We start from the raw sequence: 19,377 nt of genomic DNA, 5'->3' as shown, positions 1-19,377 counted from the left end.
GGGATTCTCTCTCTCTTTCTCTCTTTCTGCCCCTCCCTTGCTCATACACACACACTCTCGCTCAAAATAAATAAAAATAAAAGATGCAATATGAGTTTAGCCTATTGTCCAGAAGAAAGAATGAGCATGTGGTCAAAGCCAAACCCCACCGGTGCCAAGTCAAAGGTGTTTAGAAAAAACATTTATTTTAGTGTTTATTTATTTTTGAGAGTGGGGTGCAAAGAGAGGGGGAGACAGAGAATCCGAAGCAGACTCTAGTCTCTGAGCTGTCAGCACAGAGCGGGATGCAGGGCTCAAACCCATGAACTGTGAGATCGTGACCTGAGCTGAAGTTGGATGCTTACCCTACTGAGCTACCCAGGTACCCCTAGAGAAAGCTTTTGAAAGAAAGAAAGAAAGAAAGAAAGAAAGAAAGAAAGAAAGAAAGAAAGAAAGAAAGAAAGAAAGAAAGAAAGAGAGAGAGAGAGAGAGAGAGAGAGAGAGAGGGAGGGAGGGAGGGAGAGAGGGAGGGAGAGAGAGAGAAAGAGAGAGAGAGAAAGAAAGAAAAAAAGAAAGGAAGAAAGGAAAAAGGAAGGAAGGGAATGAAATCAGTTCTCCAGTAGTGTGTGTAAGGCAGCAGAAGCATGGTCTGATGAGGATTAGCACGAGTCATGTGAGTTGATTAAAGCTGAGAAAAGTAACATCAGTGAACAGATTTATAGGTAGATGCCTTAATTGCTTTGAATCCCAGCTACTTCACTAGTAAAACTGAGATAATAACAATAGAAATATTGTTATTTTTAAAGATATTCAGGTAGCAAATGAAAAGGTCTTCTAAATCATGTTTACTGAGTTCTTACTGTAAGCTCTATAACATGAAATATTAAAAAAATCAGTGTCTCTCATGATATTCCATGCCTACCCACATTTCCATGGTTTACGTTGATAGTGTAACTTGTTGGTACATTTAATTTTGATTATAATCTTCCTCTGTAGTGTGCTGTTTTCCCAGTGTTGAGTCCAATACTGTGATGGTGTATGGAATTATGAATGAATTAGCAGACAAGGNTGTTGCTACACATGGCCAGATTTCATTCTTTCTCACTGCCATGGAGTATTCCACGGTATAGATAAACCACATAAGATTGATATATTCTTAGTGGTGAAGCAGAATAAAGTTTAATATATAACACAAGTATCATTAGTTGGAGAAGTTACTGACTCAATTTGAAAACACATCGATTATATATAACTGGAATACATGTATTACTATGAACCAAAAGAAAATTAGTCCTGCCTATGTGATTCCTAACCCATTCCTATGTGATTCCACATAACTAATCTCTCATGGGGAATTTTCAGGGGGAGGATTTCTATGGAGGGAGGAGACCCTGCTTTCCATATGGTACGACGGCTTTTAACACAGGAATCTGACTAGTGATTCTGGATCCCAGGTAAGTAGAGAAGGAAGTAAGGAAGGAAGGAAGGAAGGAAGGAAGGAAGGAAGGGAGGGAGGGAGGGAGGGAAGGAAAAACACAATAACAGAACCAAAGAAACAAAAAATTGACTTCTTCACCTAATAGCCATTTGTTGGTTTACTCTTCTAATGATTACCTAGCTTTAAATTGAAGTCCCTTGTGAGTGTTTAAAGATTTATTATACCAATCAAAAATAAGTAATATAAATTAATTATGATTTAGACAAATCCTCTTTNCACTAAGTTCTCAAAAATTTAAAAAGGAAAGGATATCTATGAAGGTCAAAACGATGCCTTAATTTTTAAAATTCTATGTATTATATAAATATTTATGAAAAATAATTAAGTTGGATGTAAACATAAATTGGTTTTTAAAAGTCTTGAAAAGCAGGCATGAAAAATGACAAAGGGGATTAAAACATCCAAGAAGATTCAGAAACACTCAGAAAAGCATTGAGTTTTAGGAGATTTGGTCACTGGTGAAGCGGTTTTAGGCAAACTGGATTGAAATAAATAAACCGAGGTCTACCCAAACCAACAAGAGTGTCATGTCCTACCACAGGTGAAAGGTTTTCCAGGTTTGTCAGCCTGACTCCAAACCTGGCTCATGGGTGTCTGAATTGTGTGAGTGGCAGGATGAAGTTGAAATCAATGATCCTCTGAGAACACACCACACCATGCCTGGGCTGAACTTCTTGTAAACACAGTTGGTACTTGGGTCTTCCTAAAAGAAAGGGTTTTCTGTGTCTACTTGGGGTCCTTTTCGAAGCAGTTTATTAACAGCACATAAAAGTGGAAAAATAGAACTTATAATATGTCAAGTTCTGTTGAAACCACAGAACTTTGGTGAACTTTAGTGGATGTAGCCTGATGCTGATGGGTGAAGAGGACAAGTCACACCCAGGAACTCCACTGCTGGGGCGGGAATGTTACCGGGGGTTAGCTTAAAAATGGCGATGACTGAGTTCTATGCAGATTGAGGATTTCCACATGGAAGTCTGAACGCGGTATTAGAATATCACCCAAATATAATACACGCTAACTATAATATTCCGCAGGGCAGGCATTCATCAAATAAACCATTGATTAACTAATGAGACACAGCATTACACATGGCTTACAGCCTTCTTGAAATCTGAACTGGTTTAGACACACACCAGAGAAGTTTAGACGCACACTAGGTAACCCCGAGGTCCAGCCTTTTGCGGACACAGGATTCTCTAACACAGGTAAACCAGCCTGCATTATTAACTACACTGCATCCAAGGGAGACTTCGTGGGCCAGGGGCTCCTGTTCTTTTACTTATGACACTACGTCAATTACAAAATAACAGTTGTGGTGCAAGGCCCAGAGTTTCTAGCTTCCTAATTGGAAAAATCTCTTTGGTGTGTCATATGTTTGGACAACGCCTACAGTAAGGGGTGGAATGAAGCTGCAATCCCAGTTGGCCAGAAATAGATGCTGGAGAAGTATTCTGTCAGAAAGCAGAGTAAGTAGGACAGTCCTCGCTTTGCACAGCATTGTGTTCAAGGATACTTGTGCATGCCGAATGTTTCAGTGTTTCGTATCATTCTGCTATACAAAGCTAAGAGATGGTTCCAGCATTCATTAACATTAACATGATACTATGCAAATCAAGCACTACTGTTAGTTCCTGCAGAGCATACTGGGTGAAGGTAGGTGGCAATAAAGTTTATTCTTCAAACTAAAATGGTTTTGAGAGTGAAAGGGGGACTTATTATTATTATCCCACTGGGACAACAGGCATAATTCAGGACCGCCTGAAACAAAAATATGGTCACTGTGATCTTAGGTTTATAAACCAGGCTAGATCAAGGACAGATGGGAAAGAAGAGGTGACTGACAACATCAGTGGTGCCAAGAGCTCTGTTGGACACAAGGTGAGGTCTTGAGATGATTATTTAGTCAGAGTGTTAGCCTGTCACATTGCTATTTCTTTGACATCTATCATACTGTAGCTCCAAAGGTCTTGACTTGGCCTGTCATATTGGCATCTTAACATGCTCAGGATTGGTGAGAGTTTTAGGGTTAATGGAGGTCAAGCCTGAGCTTGACCATTTTCCCCACTACTGGTAGGATATTGTATTTACCAGTGACAGGTGTGATGCAGAATGGATTTGCATTTCCAGTAGCACATAGTTTGACTAATCAGCATGTTTGGAAATATAATAGACAATAAATATGCAGAAAATGAAACACTAGGTGTTGTCATACAACTTCCATGACAAATAATCTACAATAATATCTGTGACAGAACACAGAAAATATCATAGTCAATTTCATTGTTCACCAACTCTAGCTGTTAAATATTCTTTCTTTTTAAAATTAAAAGAAATTTACCCTTTAGAGAGAAAAGGCATGAATGGGGGAGAGCAGCAGCAGCAGTGAGAGAGAGAGAGAGAGACAGAGAGACAGAGAGAGAGAGAGAGAGAGAGAGAATCTTAAGCAGGCTCCATGCCCAGTGTGGGGCCCAATGTGGGGCTCCATCCCACAACCCTGGAATCATGAGCAGAGCCATAACCCAGTTGGATACTCACCCGACTGTGCCTCCCAGGGGCCTCTAACTATTCTTTCTTAGATTATGTTGATCTAAAGTCTGTCTTTCTGTCCTTCCTACCCTTTTCTGTCATCTGAATTAATAAAGAGCAAATTTCTTTCCTTTCTTGGTGCTCTTACCTTACCTCTTGGACACTTAGGTTAAAAAAAATCCCCATAACTTCAAGTATTCATTACATGATTTGTTCCTTGCTACTTACGAGAAAAGTATATTGGAAGTATCTTGGGAAGATGTGTAAAATTCTCTTGCTTTGTGTCAGCATTAACAGATAAGTCATAGTATTTGTTTTCTATATGATATAGAGCATTAACATCTTGATTCATGAGCTGTACTTATTACTGATGATAAATTTCAGTGCCCTGTTCTGTTAGCTATTATCTTTGCTTTGTCTCATTTATCACTTTTTAATCTACTTTGTGAACAGTCAGATCTGTCACTAGAATTTCAAGAAACCATTAAATAAAAATGTTTTCTAAGAAAATATAGTAGCTCTGCCATTGTAGAGCCATTTCGTGTTAAAACGTTAGTTTACAATATCTGTGCACCATCACCTGCCTCTAATTCAGCCCGGCTGCAGTGTTGTTTAGCTAAGTTTCCGTGGAGATCCTGATTCTTTTCATCAGTCGTTACTTCCACAGGTTTTTTAAAGACTATGTCCTATATATGCGTACTTGGCATATATGTTGCCAAGTTTTTGGCAAGTAAATACAGTTGTTTAAGTCTGGATAACTTAATGTGTGTGTGTGTGTGTGTGTGTGTGTGCGCGCGCGCGCGCGTGTGTGAGCTGCAAACCTCTCACATGCTGATGAGGGGGCTAATGAATAACTTAGGTTTGCTAGGCAATAGGAGAGGGGATAGGACATTTATAAAGTGTCTCCGTGGTTGAGAAGCATTTATGTCGACTTTATTTTATGTGGTCCTAACAAAAATGTGGAAGTTGCTAAAGAAAGAAAACTCACTAAACTGTGCTATGAAGATGCTTTCCAGAATAGACCGCTAATTTTTGAAATGCAAAGTGATGTGCCAAAAGGGAGAAAATCAGTCCAGTGTCCTGGGCAGACTGGGGAAGGGTCCGCTCGGTAAACACACAGGGAGGCCACGTCCCCCTGACGGACTTTCTGTGGAATCAGCTGCTTTGTGATTTGTGCTCTTTGTGGTTTATTCTCTCCTTCCGGTTTTGAGGCAAGACATTTTCTGTAAATATCATCTGGGGGTCCACAGCAGGGCTGTTAGCAGGTATTTCTGAAGCAGAGTGCAAAGGGGTCATTGTTTTTAGATTTAGGTTATTTGAGGATTCGGTGTTTGTAAATTGGGGACTTGAAAAGAATCAATTTATAGAAAAAAGTAGTATTCCAGAGGAAGGATTTCTTGAGTGTTTCTCCCCAAACGCTATAACTGCAGACCTGTCAATTTTTAAATTACTCTGGTACTTAAGATACGCATGTTTAGCTCTAAGACAGTAAAGAACTTGAATTTGCCCGTAGGTTAGTTGTTGTACTCTAATTGCAGGCATTAGGTGAATACCAACTGGCTCAATCACAGTGGCTCCAGAACATTTTAAGGGGCTGTGTCTGCACAGTATATGGCCTCATGTGCAAAATAGGGGATTGCTCACACAAATAGAAGCGTGCATGTGCAAATTCCTTTCTGTGTTGAGAGCTGCTATTTTGTACAAATAATTACCAAGCTGCATTCCCACTAAATATATTCTACTGCCTTAAATTGGGGTCTTAATTGTGAAAATTGACCCTTTGAAGACATGAAACTCTTTGAAGGTTTCCTTCCTGACTGCAAAATTTTATGGGTTTTGTCTATAAATTGAGTTGTGTAGGATGGCTGGGCTGATGAATTCTATAGACTGAGGTCCAGTGGTGTCACATTACCCATTTTCTACCAGAATTCCGGCTCTGGCTCAGGACCCACTGGCCATGAGGGATGATGATATTAACTCTCCAGTAAGTCAGGCCTCTGGTTTTCGACATTTTCCCCTCACTTGGATAATCTCTCACTGTCAATAATGAAGGCAGCAGAGGGATTGGAAAACATGTTTCTCTCTATAAGGATAAACTATGTCAGGCAGTTATTGCCCAACAACTATGTCCTGTTGTTATCTGGAGATGAAGGCAGTATTCAACATTAACAAATGATTATATTTGTTACCTGTGTGAAATGCTTGAGCACTGGGAAGAAGTGGCTCTATAAAATCCAAGGTTTACACTTGCTTTATATGTCATTTCTGAGGGAGAAAATGGCAGACAAAACTAATATTAGTCCCCAGATCTTTCCACAGCGAAGGATTAAAATTTATTGATATACTGATGTAGAGACCATCTACAGAGACAGATTATACTGTTTTAATCTTAGTTCAGAATCTTTATTGGAGTGCTTTTGTGAGTCTGTCTTCCTCCCTTCCTCCCTTCTTTTCTTTCTTTCTTTCTTTCTTTCTTTCTTTCTTTCTTTCTTTCTTTCTTTCTTTCTTTCTTTCCTTCTTTCCTTCCTTCCTNTTCCTTCTTTCTTTCTTTCTCTTTCTTTCTCTCTCTCTCTCTAACTCTCTCCCTCCCTCCCTTCCTTTTCTTTCTCTGCCCTGCTGCTGTTGTCCTATAAGACTTAAACATAATCCTAAAAATAAATTGATGGTACTAACCTGGCTGGGAAAAATAAGAAAAAACAATGAAACACATGACTGTGTGACCAGCATGCAAGGTAGGCAGGAATACTTGTCTGTGGTTTGCACTCTACCCCAGGGCTGTTGCTATTAGCTACTCTGTAACTTAGCCTCAAACATTTCCATGCAGAGAACCTTCCTCACTGCAGTCCACTGTGGTATGGCCTGGGAGCCCACATCTGTGTCATGTTATGAAGGTGGATCACCATGCGGTTTTAAAACACTGTCCTTAATACATTTTGCGTGTGAATTGACGCAGCCCTTCTAGAGGGAAATTCAGCTGTACTCATTCAAAGACTTAAAAATGCCTCCATGACTCAGCACTTTAATTTCCTGGAATTTATCAGAAGAAAACAAAATCAGTGATGTATGTTACGATTTATGAATATAGTTGTTCTTCAAAGTATTATGTATAATTAAAATTTGAAAATTATTATGTTGCACAATGAAAGATTGATCATATAAGTTCTGTAGAATAGAATAATATGGAGTCATTAAAGATATCAGGAAATGTTTATAATTGTTTAAAAATGGAAAAAGTAGTTTTGGAATGTATGGTTCACTCTAAATTTTTTTAAATGTTTTATTTATTTCTGAGGGAGAGAAACACAGTGTGAGCAGGCGAGGGTCAGAGAGAGGGAGGCACAGAATCTGAAGCAGGCTCCAGGCTCTGAGCTTGCTGTTAGCACGGAGCCTGACACGGGGCTCGAACCCACAAACTGTGAGATCATGACCTGAGCCGAAGTTGGATGCCTAACTGACTGAGCCACCCAGGCACCCCATGTATGCTCACTTTAAAACTACTTTTGTAAAAATAGATGTAAATATATATATATATATATACATATATACATATATAATATGTATTAGTATATTATATAATTTGTGTGTGCGTATGTGTACAATGTTATTCACTACTATCATCATACATTATTATCATTATTAATCCTGGACTTGTGTGTGTGTGTGTTTCAGTATTTTCAAAAAAACTAATAATGTTCATATATTAATAGTATATGATCAAGTAAATAATAGTTGTTCTATTTTTTCTTTTTCATATAGAATTTCCAAAGGTAGTGATGTTTTATGGATAACTTAACTGGATTTCATAATAGAAATCATACAGAATGTCTAAAGGCAGTGATGTTTTATGCCTTAGGAACAGACAAGCAATGAGTGGGCCTTCAATTAAAAAAGTCCATTATTGGGGAGCCTGGGTGCCTCAGTTGGTTAAGCGTCCAACTTTGGCTCAGGTCATGATCCCACGGTTCGTGGGTTCGAGCCCCGCAGCTAGCTCAGAGCCTGGATCCTGTTTCAGATTCTGTGTCTCCCTCTCTCTCTGACCCTCCCCTGCTCATGGCGTCTCTCTTTCTCTCTCAGAAATAAATAAAACATTAAAAAAAGTTTTTTAAAAAGTCCATTATTACTAATATACCTTTTACTTGATTTCGTCTTCCTGTGTGCAGTAAAAATGGCTGCAGTTTCTTTCTGAAATCCTTGGCCTATTCCTTTCCAAACATTACTGAACTTCAATAAACAACCTCCAGCACCGCCCCCCACCCCCTCTCCCGGCTGCAGAACTTGAAATAGCCAAAGCCTCTGCACCCATTGTGAACTGACCACTTTCACCAGCAAGGGGTGTGATTTTACAAGGCTGTTTCTGTCACACTCGAAGTTGAGGAAGGATTAAAGAAATATTAAATATGAGACAAAAGATCGATGTGGTGTGGGAATTGGACGAGCAAGCTCAACTTCCAGGTTTCTGTTTTGGGCCGCTGGTGAACTGTGGTGCCATTACCCAAAATGAGGGAAAGGAAAAGGAGCAGGGATGGATAAAAGAGAACACATTCCAGATTCTGAACACTTGCAGTAAGAACAGAATGACAACGTCCCTTGCAAATAAACCTGCAGGGTTGTGATTACTGCAGACAGATACTGAAACAGTTTAATTGAGAAGGAGTTCCTATAAATGTACTTCAAAAAAATGAAAAGGAATCCTTGATCATGACCCCTTGCCACTGCCTTTGGAAGTGCAACACCACACCCTGTCACTGATGCATCTATTGCTTGGCATGCCAGGTGTAGACCTATAGAGGTGGATCGGCCACTGCTTTCCAACCAGGGGAGCTCTCAATGTGGAAGCTGAGAAACAAATATAATACAGTGTGGCCGGTGTAATAAGTGACACATGTACTTTATACTGCCAGCTCAGAAGAAGGAATAATTATTCTCTGGGCCTTGAAGTTCCATTTAAGCTGTAAAACCAGAGTGATGCTTGATTTGGATCTCAAAGATTGAGTAGGCACGGAAATTATAAGTTCTTACAATTATGAATACTTACAAATTATAAGTGGTAACATGTGGCGATGTAGGCCCATCATTTACGGTTTTCTTAGGCCAATGTGAAGGTCAAATTGAGTTCAGTCAAATGAATCGCTGGAAAATGTCATTTTGAATTCCATATATATAGCCTTTTTCCCCACATGCCATCTAAGAAACATCAAAAATATTTCACAGCTGTGAGAAATGATACACCTTTAATTTCAAAGAAGCAAGACCTATACAGGCAGTAGGTTCTGTTTGTGAGGCAGAAATATCAGAATGAGAACTGATAGATGTTGGAGAAATGAACTTTCAATAATCTCACCAATGCATCGTGGGTCGCAGTTTAGATAAATGTTCCTCAACCTTATTTTCATGATCACTACCCTGCCCAGAAAACTTTTTTGATATTTTTGCTCATGGCTGCTTCTTTTCCCCATGAAATTAAAATACCATAGATATACTTTATCTGTTTATGCGCAACCACAGACCATCATAGTGTGTAAGGTTCATTTCACACTGCAAGAACCGGATTTTGCTCTGGTGGGGTTCATGGCTGATGTGTGCTTTAGGAGATGTTAGCACAAAAAGTTTTGTCTCCTAGATTACTTGCAGGCCAATATTATTTTATGAGGGGTCTACGTTTTGCTTTGTTGTTTATATATGCCTCAGGTATGTAAATCACAGGACATTCATTGACTGACATCAAACCTTTTAATATGATCTCAACCAACCATTAAAAACAGAAGTTTTGTTCAGATATGAGACCATTCTCAATTTCTGGAGTGCAGTTCTCCAGTCAAGGTCTTGACTACCTCCTATTTCTTAGATTTTCTAACAACATGTCATTTTGCTTTCACAGTATCATGGGTACTAATTTTAAAAGCAGAGAACAAAAATTCTTCAAATGGACAGATCTTCTTTTTTGGGGCATAAATTTCCTCTGGCTAACCTCAACTATACAAAATTACAGCAACAAGCAGTTAAAGCAGTTTCAAAGAAGACACACACACACTCACAAACTAGAAAAGAGGCATAATTTTATTTGGCAACACAAGCTGTGGCCAAAATTGTTACGTAAAGTGTAATGCTTCAGAAAATAGCATACCCACAACTATGCATCATGGAAGCTCTTACAAAAGAAAGTAGAGATTGATTGGAGAAAGGGACAACGTCCAGGTTTGGAAAACTTAAAGAGGAAGACACTTAGAAAGGAGATGGATGGAAGACTTCAAGTGACATATTTAGGGTCTGAGGACCGAGGAGCTTTAGGTAATTCCTTAGGATACCTAGCAGACATAAGGTGCCACAATCCAAAACAGATGGAGCCCATGAGCTCCAAAAGATGAATGTCCTGGAGACTAACGCACAGACATCAGAAAAGCATGGAAGATACCAGAGAAAGACTTCCCTAGACTCCACCAGGTTAGTTTGACCCCCATGCACCAGAATTTTGTCTCATCAGGCTAAAAGATTTTACCAGTTCCATACGTCAACCACTGAAATAACGTGTTACTAAAAGCATTCATTAAAATAGGGCACCTGGGTGGCTCAGTCGGTTAAGCGTCCAACTTCAGCTCAGATCATGATCTCCCGGTTTGTAAGTTCAAGTCCCCCATCTGGTTCTGTGCTGGCAGCTCAGAGCCTGGAGCTTGCTTTGGATTCTGTGTCTTCCTCTCTCTCTGCCCCACATCTACTCACACTCGGTCTCTGTCTCTCTCAAAAATAAATAAACATTAAAAAAACTATTTTAAATATTTGAAAATAAAATTATTGCAGATATTTTCTCCTGGAGCAATAGAAATTGAAATGAAGGGTTGGGTAAGAATGTATCTATGGCACATTGCCATCCATGAGAGTGTTTACATTAAAAAAACCCCAAAACACGTCATTTGCGAACAGCCTGAGATGGGGTGGGGTCCACCAGCAAAGCTCCCCTCCTTGCTCTTGCTCTACTTTGGTTTTCTTTTTCAGCAGCCAGTACTTCCCCCCCACCTTCTGCCTCAGGCACCTGCCCTCTTCACTCCTGGATGAGATAATTACCATCTCAGAAATACTGAAGTTGCTGATTTATAAACTTTCTGTTTGTCTGGGGCTTGAAGTTCCCAAACCGCTAGCTCACAAGGACGACAGATGTGTACAGATAAAATGTCCCTTGGGGAAGTAATGTTGGAGAATCTAGGATAAATAAACTTAAACAGGTTTACCAACATACTAATAAGCACTTGGTTCTTCAAGAAGGATATAGAATTTATCCAGTTTCCTAACATAGATAGTTTAGAAACGCTAAAATGCAACATTGTGTTTTAGCTTCACACTAACTAGAAACTGAAATTTGTCAATGTAAATTTCCTTTTGATGTAGGGGACAGTAAACACCCTTGATGAGCAAAAACAACTCTGTAGTTGCCTGGAATCTGCATTAATATTCAACTTAAAATTTTGAAAAATTTAAAAAACTTAGCTTTCTCTTAGCTAAGTTTTTTTTTAATGTTTATTTTTGAGAGAGAGAGCAAAAGAGAGCGCATGTGAGGGCACGAGTGAGTGGGGGCTGGGAGAGAAAGGGAGACACAGAATAGGAAGCAGACATCAGGCTTTGAGCTGTCAGCACAGAGCCCAACACAGGGCTTGAACTTGTGAACCCTGAGATCTTGACCTGAGCCGAAGTCAGACGCTCAACGGACTCAACCACCCACCCAGGCACCTGTCCCTTTGTCTTTTAATTCAACCTACATTTCTTGATCTTCTCTCAGTATAGCTACTATTAACAATATGGAAATAAAATCACTTTTCCCTGCAATCAATGAACTGAATTTGGACTGGCAAAACACTTTAAGCCATCAATGATATTTAAAATTCAGTCACATTTCATTAAGTATTTTATCTACATTGACAAATTTAATAAGTTGATTTGTTTAAGTGATTTAAATATATGATAGGGTACACTTATAACCTTAAGTTGCAAAATCTTTCTAAACCCTTACAGTTAACATTTATATAAGTGCTTACTCTATGCCAGATACTTNCCCATGGAATAGCTATTCTGATTTCTATTTTAAGTTAGAGGAAAACTGAGGTATCAAAGTAATAATAAGTAACTTGTTCAAAGTCACACAGATAATAAGTGGCAAAGCTCCAATTAATTTAAGACATTAAACTTATCAATGTAATAAATCAAATTCTCTTTCAGGCATTCTGACATCCTTGGCTAACTTAAATTCTCCAACAACTTTCACTTAAAAATTACAAAACTCATATGTCAGATTCTCTTCAATATACATACAAGTACCTTGAGTGACAAATAACAGATTATGAGGAAATTAACATAATCTTTTTCTACTAAGGATTGACTTTGATTCTTATTTCTATGTCCCCCTAGAATTTAAAAGTCTCAGATAAAGGACAGTTACCATGTCCGACACCCTGAGGTTATCAATCCACAAACCTAAAACCACAACTCAGATATTAGAACCTAGAACAGGGGGCCTGGGAGAAAAAGCTACCAGATAATTCCTCCTAGAACCACAGTTGGAATGTTGGATCATTTACTGAAGTAGTGCCCATGGGGCATTGTGGTCAACCAAAATTGTGATCTACTTCTGAAATTATAACCTACTTCTTCTAAGGGGTGTGTGTGTGTGTGTGTGTGTGTGTGTGTGTGTAGCACTTGATTGGATTCATGTACTTCCTTTACTGTCTTGTTGAACTCTGTACCCTTTGTATGTTTTCCTTCTAGCAACAACTCTATAGTCCTCCTAATGATAAATTATTATCAGCAGTTTGCAAATAAGGAAGCCGAGGATGTGAGAATTCAATAGCTTTCCCAGAGTCCAGCAGGGGACAGATAACAGAGCTGAGATGTGAGCCCAGGTCTTCATGAGAACCCAACACTTGCTGACTGCTTACTACCTGGTTCCTAGTCCACTTGTTGTGGTCAGTGAGGCAGAACTTCCCACTGGCCCCGAAAAAGCTCTGTAGCTTATGTTGAAGTGATGTTCTCTTAACTTCTTTTCTCTGTCTGGGCCTTTGAAAATATTCACAGTTACTGTTAGGTCATTCATTATTTCATCACTGAGTCAGAGCGCTCACTGGATTCCAGTCAGATGCTGGGCACTGCTCTGGCACCAGGGATGTTGCGAGACAAAATAATTTCTGCTGTGGGAAGGGTTAGAGTTGTTTAAACAGGCCCTCACTCCTCTGTTTGTCAGTGCTTTTTCCCCCAAGGTAACAAAAATCCAACTTAAATTAAATTTCAAGCAAATGGATTGATTTGTGTGACTAAAAACTCTGAGCAGGGAGCCAAGCCTTCAGTGTGGCTGGGTCAGAGCCCCTCAGGACGTCACAGAGTCTGTCACTCTTGCAACTACAATCTGTTTCCACACATCCCCTGTCTCCACGTCTCCATTGCTACATGATGGGCTTTCCCCTGATTTTTCCTGCTCCTGACTACTTCTTTTGTGTGGCGAATGAAAATACCTCCAAATCTCTTCATTTGCATTTTCCTTTCATCTTGTGCTTTAAGAGGAAATAAGAGCATCTCTTCCAAAGCTCTTGGAGTAGACACATTGGAAAGAAGGTTAATGGGCACAGCTTGAGCCACATGCACATCGTTGAATGAATCATGGAACCAGGGGTATGGAGAGGCTTGGGCCACTAGCCTTGGGGTGGAACCACTCCCACCTAGGTCACTGGGAACGGTGAGGGGTGATATAACTAACTAGCCAGTTGAGCAGCTGACTCTTGATTTTGGCTCAGGTCATGATTCCAGGGTCATCATGGGATCAAACCCTGTGTCAGGCTCTGTGCTAAGCATGGAGCCTGCTTAATATTCTCTCTCTCTCTCCCTCTACCCCTCCTCTGATTCTTGCTTAGGCTCTCTCTTTCTCTCAAGAACAAAGGAAAGAAATAAATAAAGAAATGAAATGATCACAGAAAAGACGACATGTCAGCACATTTGAGGACACCTGCACCTTATAAGTATACTTAGAACTTTCACAAATCACTCAGTGTAGCTGGCAGGTGACCCTGCCCAGGGCTATGGTTAGACCAGAAAGAGAGTGATTCTGTCATCAGATTTTCCCCCAGAGCTCATTCAATTTAGTTTATAAGGATGAATGACTCTGATAAGTATAAGTTCAAATCCTCCTGAAACATAAAGACTGTCCTGGTTTTGAATTTTGAACAATAGGAAAATGCCCAGAAGTATGTTCAGGCATCCCTTCACTTCATCTTCAATCCTTTGCCAAGTTAATGTCTATTCAGCACGAGTATAAGCTTAATTATCACTTCCTTTGATGTCCAGTCTGGATCAAAATCTGTCTGCTACATACTCTTTACTATAGTTCTCTTGCCTGGTTCTCATAGTCACTGATTATGCATTTGTGTAATACCACATGAGGCTGTAATAATAACTCATCCCATTAGACTGTAAATGCTATGTGCAACGGGTACGTCTTACAGTGTGCCGTCCAATGTTGAGCAGAGTAGGTTATCTATCAATGACTATGAATATCTGAATAATCTCAATGTTTCTAATTTATATTTAATTTTTCAGTGATATTCTAAGATTGTGCTTGGTCTCCAGTTGACTTGCTCATAATGGGCTCTCAAGAGTATTTCCTGGAAGGGATTAAATGAAGAAAAATAAATCAGGGCTGTTTTCAGAATGCCTGAGCCGTGTAACTTTCTACATATAATTTGATTAAGAGATCAAAAGCACAGTAGAACTATCCAAGTAATCTCCTTTTGAATTCCTCTCTTTGTAGAGTCACACATTCATGACCTTTGTTCTTGTCTTTGAATCCCTCTATCAGAAAAATGCCTGTTGCTACAACCCTGGAGGGGGGAGAGACACAAGCAAGAGGGGGGGACCTCTGGGCCAAATACCCTCCTCTCATTTGCAAATACCATGATATTCTATGGCTCAGCTCTTGTCTGGAAAGATCTTCCTAGACATCTTAATTTATTAACTGTTCAGTGTTTACATGCTTGTCAGTGGAGGAGTATGAAGCACACACGTGTGCATACACACACACACACACATTTCTCATTTGCTGAAGATGTCTCTCATTTTTAGTTCCTGTGCCTAACCATAACTCTTATGATTTTATTTGGTTCTTTAACTTTCACTTTCCTCCTGAATAAACAACATGTGCAGGACTCCAGCAGTAGCTGGTTAAAACTGCTGTGTGGCCACTAGCAGTGAGATGTCAGTGATACAAAAATATTCATGGCATTTGTAACGGTTGTACTATTCTAGAAGGGGGATCTTGAGGATGAGTTGACATAGCTCCATCAGCAAACATCCCACCGGATGTTTTCTTAAGCATTCTGAACAAAGTTCAACTGCCCTTTGGGAGAGAACACACATTTCTTCCACATTTATAATTTTTGGAATGATACCAACCAAAAAAAATCTGAAGAGTTCATTAGAGGAAAAATGTCCAAATATAACAATATTTTACTTGCCTGTTATTCCATAGAATCATGTAGTTCTTTTAAAGTAGCTGAGCCATCAAGTACTACCATTTCTTTATTCATTTATTTTTTTATTTCTAGGAGAGAGAGAGACAGTGTGAGCAGGGGAGGGCCAGAGAGAGAGGGAGTCACATACTGAAACAGGCTCCAGGCTCTGAGCTGGCAGTCAGCACAGAGCCCGACGCGGGGCTCGAACCCACGAACCGCGAGATCATGACCTAAGCGAAAGTCGGGCGCTCAACCAACTACGCCACCCAGGCGCCCCAAGTACTACCATTTCTTAAGGGAGGTAGGAAATACCAGCCCCATATTGTAGCTGCCATTGAAGAAACAGTAAGGCTTTTTACACTTCTGAGATTAAGAATCTTCCCGGATGTGGATGAAGGTTAACTTCTTGGAGAATGTGTTAAAATTTTCTGATCATGCAAAGGAAAAAAACAAACAAACTCATATCAGGCTGAAGAAGGACTTTAATTCTGAACAATAGCAGCAGAACTCAAAATGATCTACGTAAACTTATTTCTTCAAATATACGTTGTCTTACAGAGTTTTTTTTTTTTTTTAAAGATGAAGGACCTAGTGATTTAGAAAACCTGTAATATTCATGTAACCCAATTGTGGAAAATATTAATGTCTCATTTAATTACTTTTGCAAATTTATCTTACTTTTCTTTAGGCCACCAGACCAGAAGCAAAATAATTGTTTGTTGACTATAGCCCCTTCCCAGCAATATTACCAAAACCTGAGTGGTCTATGGCATTTTTCTGCAGTTTAAGTAATGTCTGGTTTTCCCCGTGTATTCAGGAATGGCTAAGGGATTTATAGATTTCAGCCTCGTATACTTGTTTGTGCTAAATGTTCTCTGGTTAGATTCCTGTCCCTGAACCAATACCATCTGAAAATACACGGATGCTTCTCTTGGGGCTGTGCTGCTGTCTGCTCCAGCAAGGACCCTGATGACGCGGGGCCTCTGCTCCTACATCGCTGTGCTGAGGAGGGAGAATATGGTGGACTCTCGGGCCATTTACAAAAATTCCTAAAATGTATCATACGCTGCTTACATGTACTTCAACTCAAAATAACACATATATTGCATATCAACATGAATATAATATGCCTGTATGTACAAACAATAATAATAAAATAAACGTTCATGAACCCACTAGCCAGCTTAGGAAATAGACCTGTACTAACATCTTTAAATCTCTCTGTGTGCCATGTTCCATCTCCTCCTCTCCTCCCCAATAGACTAATAACCAGCAGCCTGAATTTCCATTAGTCATTCTCTTGACTTATTATTTTCTCATGTATGTATGTATCCCAAAAGAATGCGGTATTTAGCTTTGCCTGCTTTGAATTTTACATACATGAAAATTATAATGTATTTTGTCTTTTGTGACTTGCTTTTCTCATTATACATATTATAGGTATATAATGTATGCATATTATATGTATATGTCTATTTTATATATTTGTATATATATTTATAGTAAATATGTATATATGCTTTATTCTTAGAGCAGTTTTATTTTATTTTTTTAAATGTTTTATTTATTTCTAGGAGGGAGAGAGAGAGACAGCGTGAGCAGGGGAGGGTCAGAGAGAAGAGAGGGAGTCACAGACTGAAACAGGCTCCAGGCTCTGAGCTGGCAGTCAGCACAGAGCCCGACGCGGGGCTCAAACCCACGAACCGCGAGATCATGACCTAAGCGAAAGTCAGACGCTTAACCGACTAAGCCACCCAGGTGCCCCTTCTTAGAGCAATTTTAGATTCATAACACTATTGAGGAGACGTCACAGAGATTTCCCATACACCTCTGCCCTGACCCATGCATACCCTCCCCCATGATCAACATCCCCGATCACTGTGGTACATTTGCTATTGATGAACCTACATAGACACATCATAATCACCTAGAGGCCATAGTTTACCTTAGGGTTCACGCTATGTGCTTTACAGACTATGGATTTGGACAAATGTATAATGACATGTATCTATCATTATAGTACTATGCAGACTATTTTCACTGCCCCAAAAAACTTGCACCCCACCTATTCCCTCCTCTCCCAACCCAAGCCCCTGACAACCACTGATCTATTTAATTTATAGTTTCACCTTTCTTTTCCTTAGTGCTGAAGAACTTAATTTGAAGAACAAATTGTCTTAATGTACCACCGTCTATCCATTTACCTACTGAAGAACATTTTGGTTGCTTCTAAGTTTTGGCAGTTGTGAATAAAGCTGCTATAAACATCTGCGTGCAGGTTTCTGTGAAACATAAATATTCAATTCCTTTGCAGAGAAATATCCAGGGGTGTGATTTCTGGAGTTCATGGCAAGAATATACGTACTTTTGTAAGAAACTGTCAAACTGTCTTCCAAAGTGGCTATGACAGTTTCCATTCCCACCAGCAATGAACGAGAGCTCCTGCTGCCGCACACCCTCTTCAGTATTTGGTTTCGTCAGTGGTTCAGTTTGGACATTTTAATAGCTGTTCTTATCTATTTTTGAGATTCACTCACATTGATATGTATAGCTGTGGTGCTGGATCATACTTTATTGTATAGACTGTCACTATTAAAAATTATTTCTTCTCTTCGTGGACTTATGGGTTGCCAGCAGTATTTTAATATAAGTGATGCTGTTGCAAACATTCATAATTTGTAGAATTCTGTATAAATATACACAAGTGTTTCTCTAGGATATATGCCTTATATAACTTATTATAGAGTTAATACAAGTTCATTTCGACATTACTAGGGGAGACCCAATGTCTTCCAAAGAAATTCACTCTATTACTATAACCAACCATATGAAGGGAAATTCTTTCTGCTTTATCGTCTCATCAATACTGAGTCCGACATTTAAAGTTTTTGTAAGTCTGGTTAGTGTGAAATGTCATTTCACTATCAGCAAAGTTGACTGTTTTTTCACATTTCTCTTGGTCATGTATGTTTCCAGTGAAATGTCTGTCCATGTCTTTGCTCATTTTCTTTCTCAGTTGTCTCTTCCTTATATACTTATAGAAATATTTGCAACTTGTATAGATTTTTGTTTAAGAAATTCTTCCCCTGGGGCTCCTGGGTAGCTCAGTCAGCTGAGCGTCTGACTTCAGCTCAGGTCATAATCTCACAGTTTGTGGGTTCAAGCCCTGCATTCGGCTCTGTGCTGTCAACTCAGAGCCTGGAGCCTGCTTCAAGTTCTGTCTCCCTCTCTTTCTGCCCCTCCTATGCTGGCGCACACTCTCTCTCTCTCTCTCTCTCTCAAAAATAAATTTAAAAACATTTAAAAAATTTTTTTTAAATAAAAACCACAATAAATAAACGTTAAAAATTTTTTTTAAAAAGAGAAAGTCTTCCCTAAATACAGATTATATAATTATTCTTCTATGTATTTTCTAAAAGTTTTAAAGTTTGGTCTTTCAGATTTCAGTCATGATTTAATCCATTTGGAATTGTTTTGTGTATATTGAGAGGTAGACCTCCATATCCATTTTCTCCACTTAGACATTCATTTCAGTACAATGTACTTAATAGTAGTCCTTTGTTTTTCCATTTATCTACAGTGTATCTCTGCCCTGCATCTGTTTCCATGGATTTCATGACATTTTTGAACCCTCTATTTGGCTTCATTAGAAAATGTGTCCAATGTTCTTCTACTATCACTCTGTCTCATTCACTATAGCTTTAAAAAATTTTTGATATCTAATAAGTCATTTCCCTCTAGCTAATTCCTCAGGAATGTTTTACTTCTTCTTGGCCCTTTACAAATAAATTTAACATTCATCAAAGAAAAGTCCTATTAAATTTTAATTGGGTTTTACACAAATTTACAGATTAAATAGAATTGAAGTTAAGTCTGTAAGCTACTGTGTCC

General features: G+C 39.1%; 1 protein-coding gene across 1 annotated transcript in view; it reads right to left on the bottom strand.

Moving 5' to 3' along the window:
* LOC144218361 (uncharacterized) overlaps positions 1–13,011 on the bottom strand; it is a 138,052-nt gene extending 125,041 nt beyond the window's left edge. The window contains exons 1-4 of the mRNA XM_077748220.1: positions 12,931–13,011; positions 9,042–9,190; positions 6,836–7,033; positions 6,196–6,271 (exon numbers count right to left, since the gene is read on the bottom strand). Coding sequence (XP_077604346.1) covers positions 6,196–6,269 — 74 coding nt within the window. The 5' untranslated portion in view covers positions 6,270–6,271; positions 6,836–7,033; positions 9,042–9,190; positions 12,931–13,011. The remainder of the gene's footprint in view (positions 1–6,195; positions 6,272–6,835; positions 7,034–9,041; positions 9,191–12,930) is intronic.
* Between the last annotated feature and the right edge of the window lie 6,366 nt (positions 13,012–19,377).

The sequence above is a fragment of the Crocuta crocuta genome, unplaced genomic scaffold (assembly GCF_008692635.1).
Source record: "Crocuta crocuta isolate KB4526 unplaced genomic scaffold, BGI_CrCroc_1.0 scaffold39, whole genome shotgun sequence".
NCBI lineage: Eukaryota > Metazoa > Chordata > Mammalia > Carnivora > Hyaenidae > Crocuta > Crocuta crocuta.
Note: the sequence above shows the minus strand (reverse complement) of the source record. Positions and strands in the feature narration are given on the sequence as shown.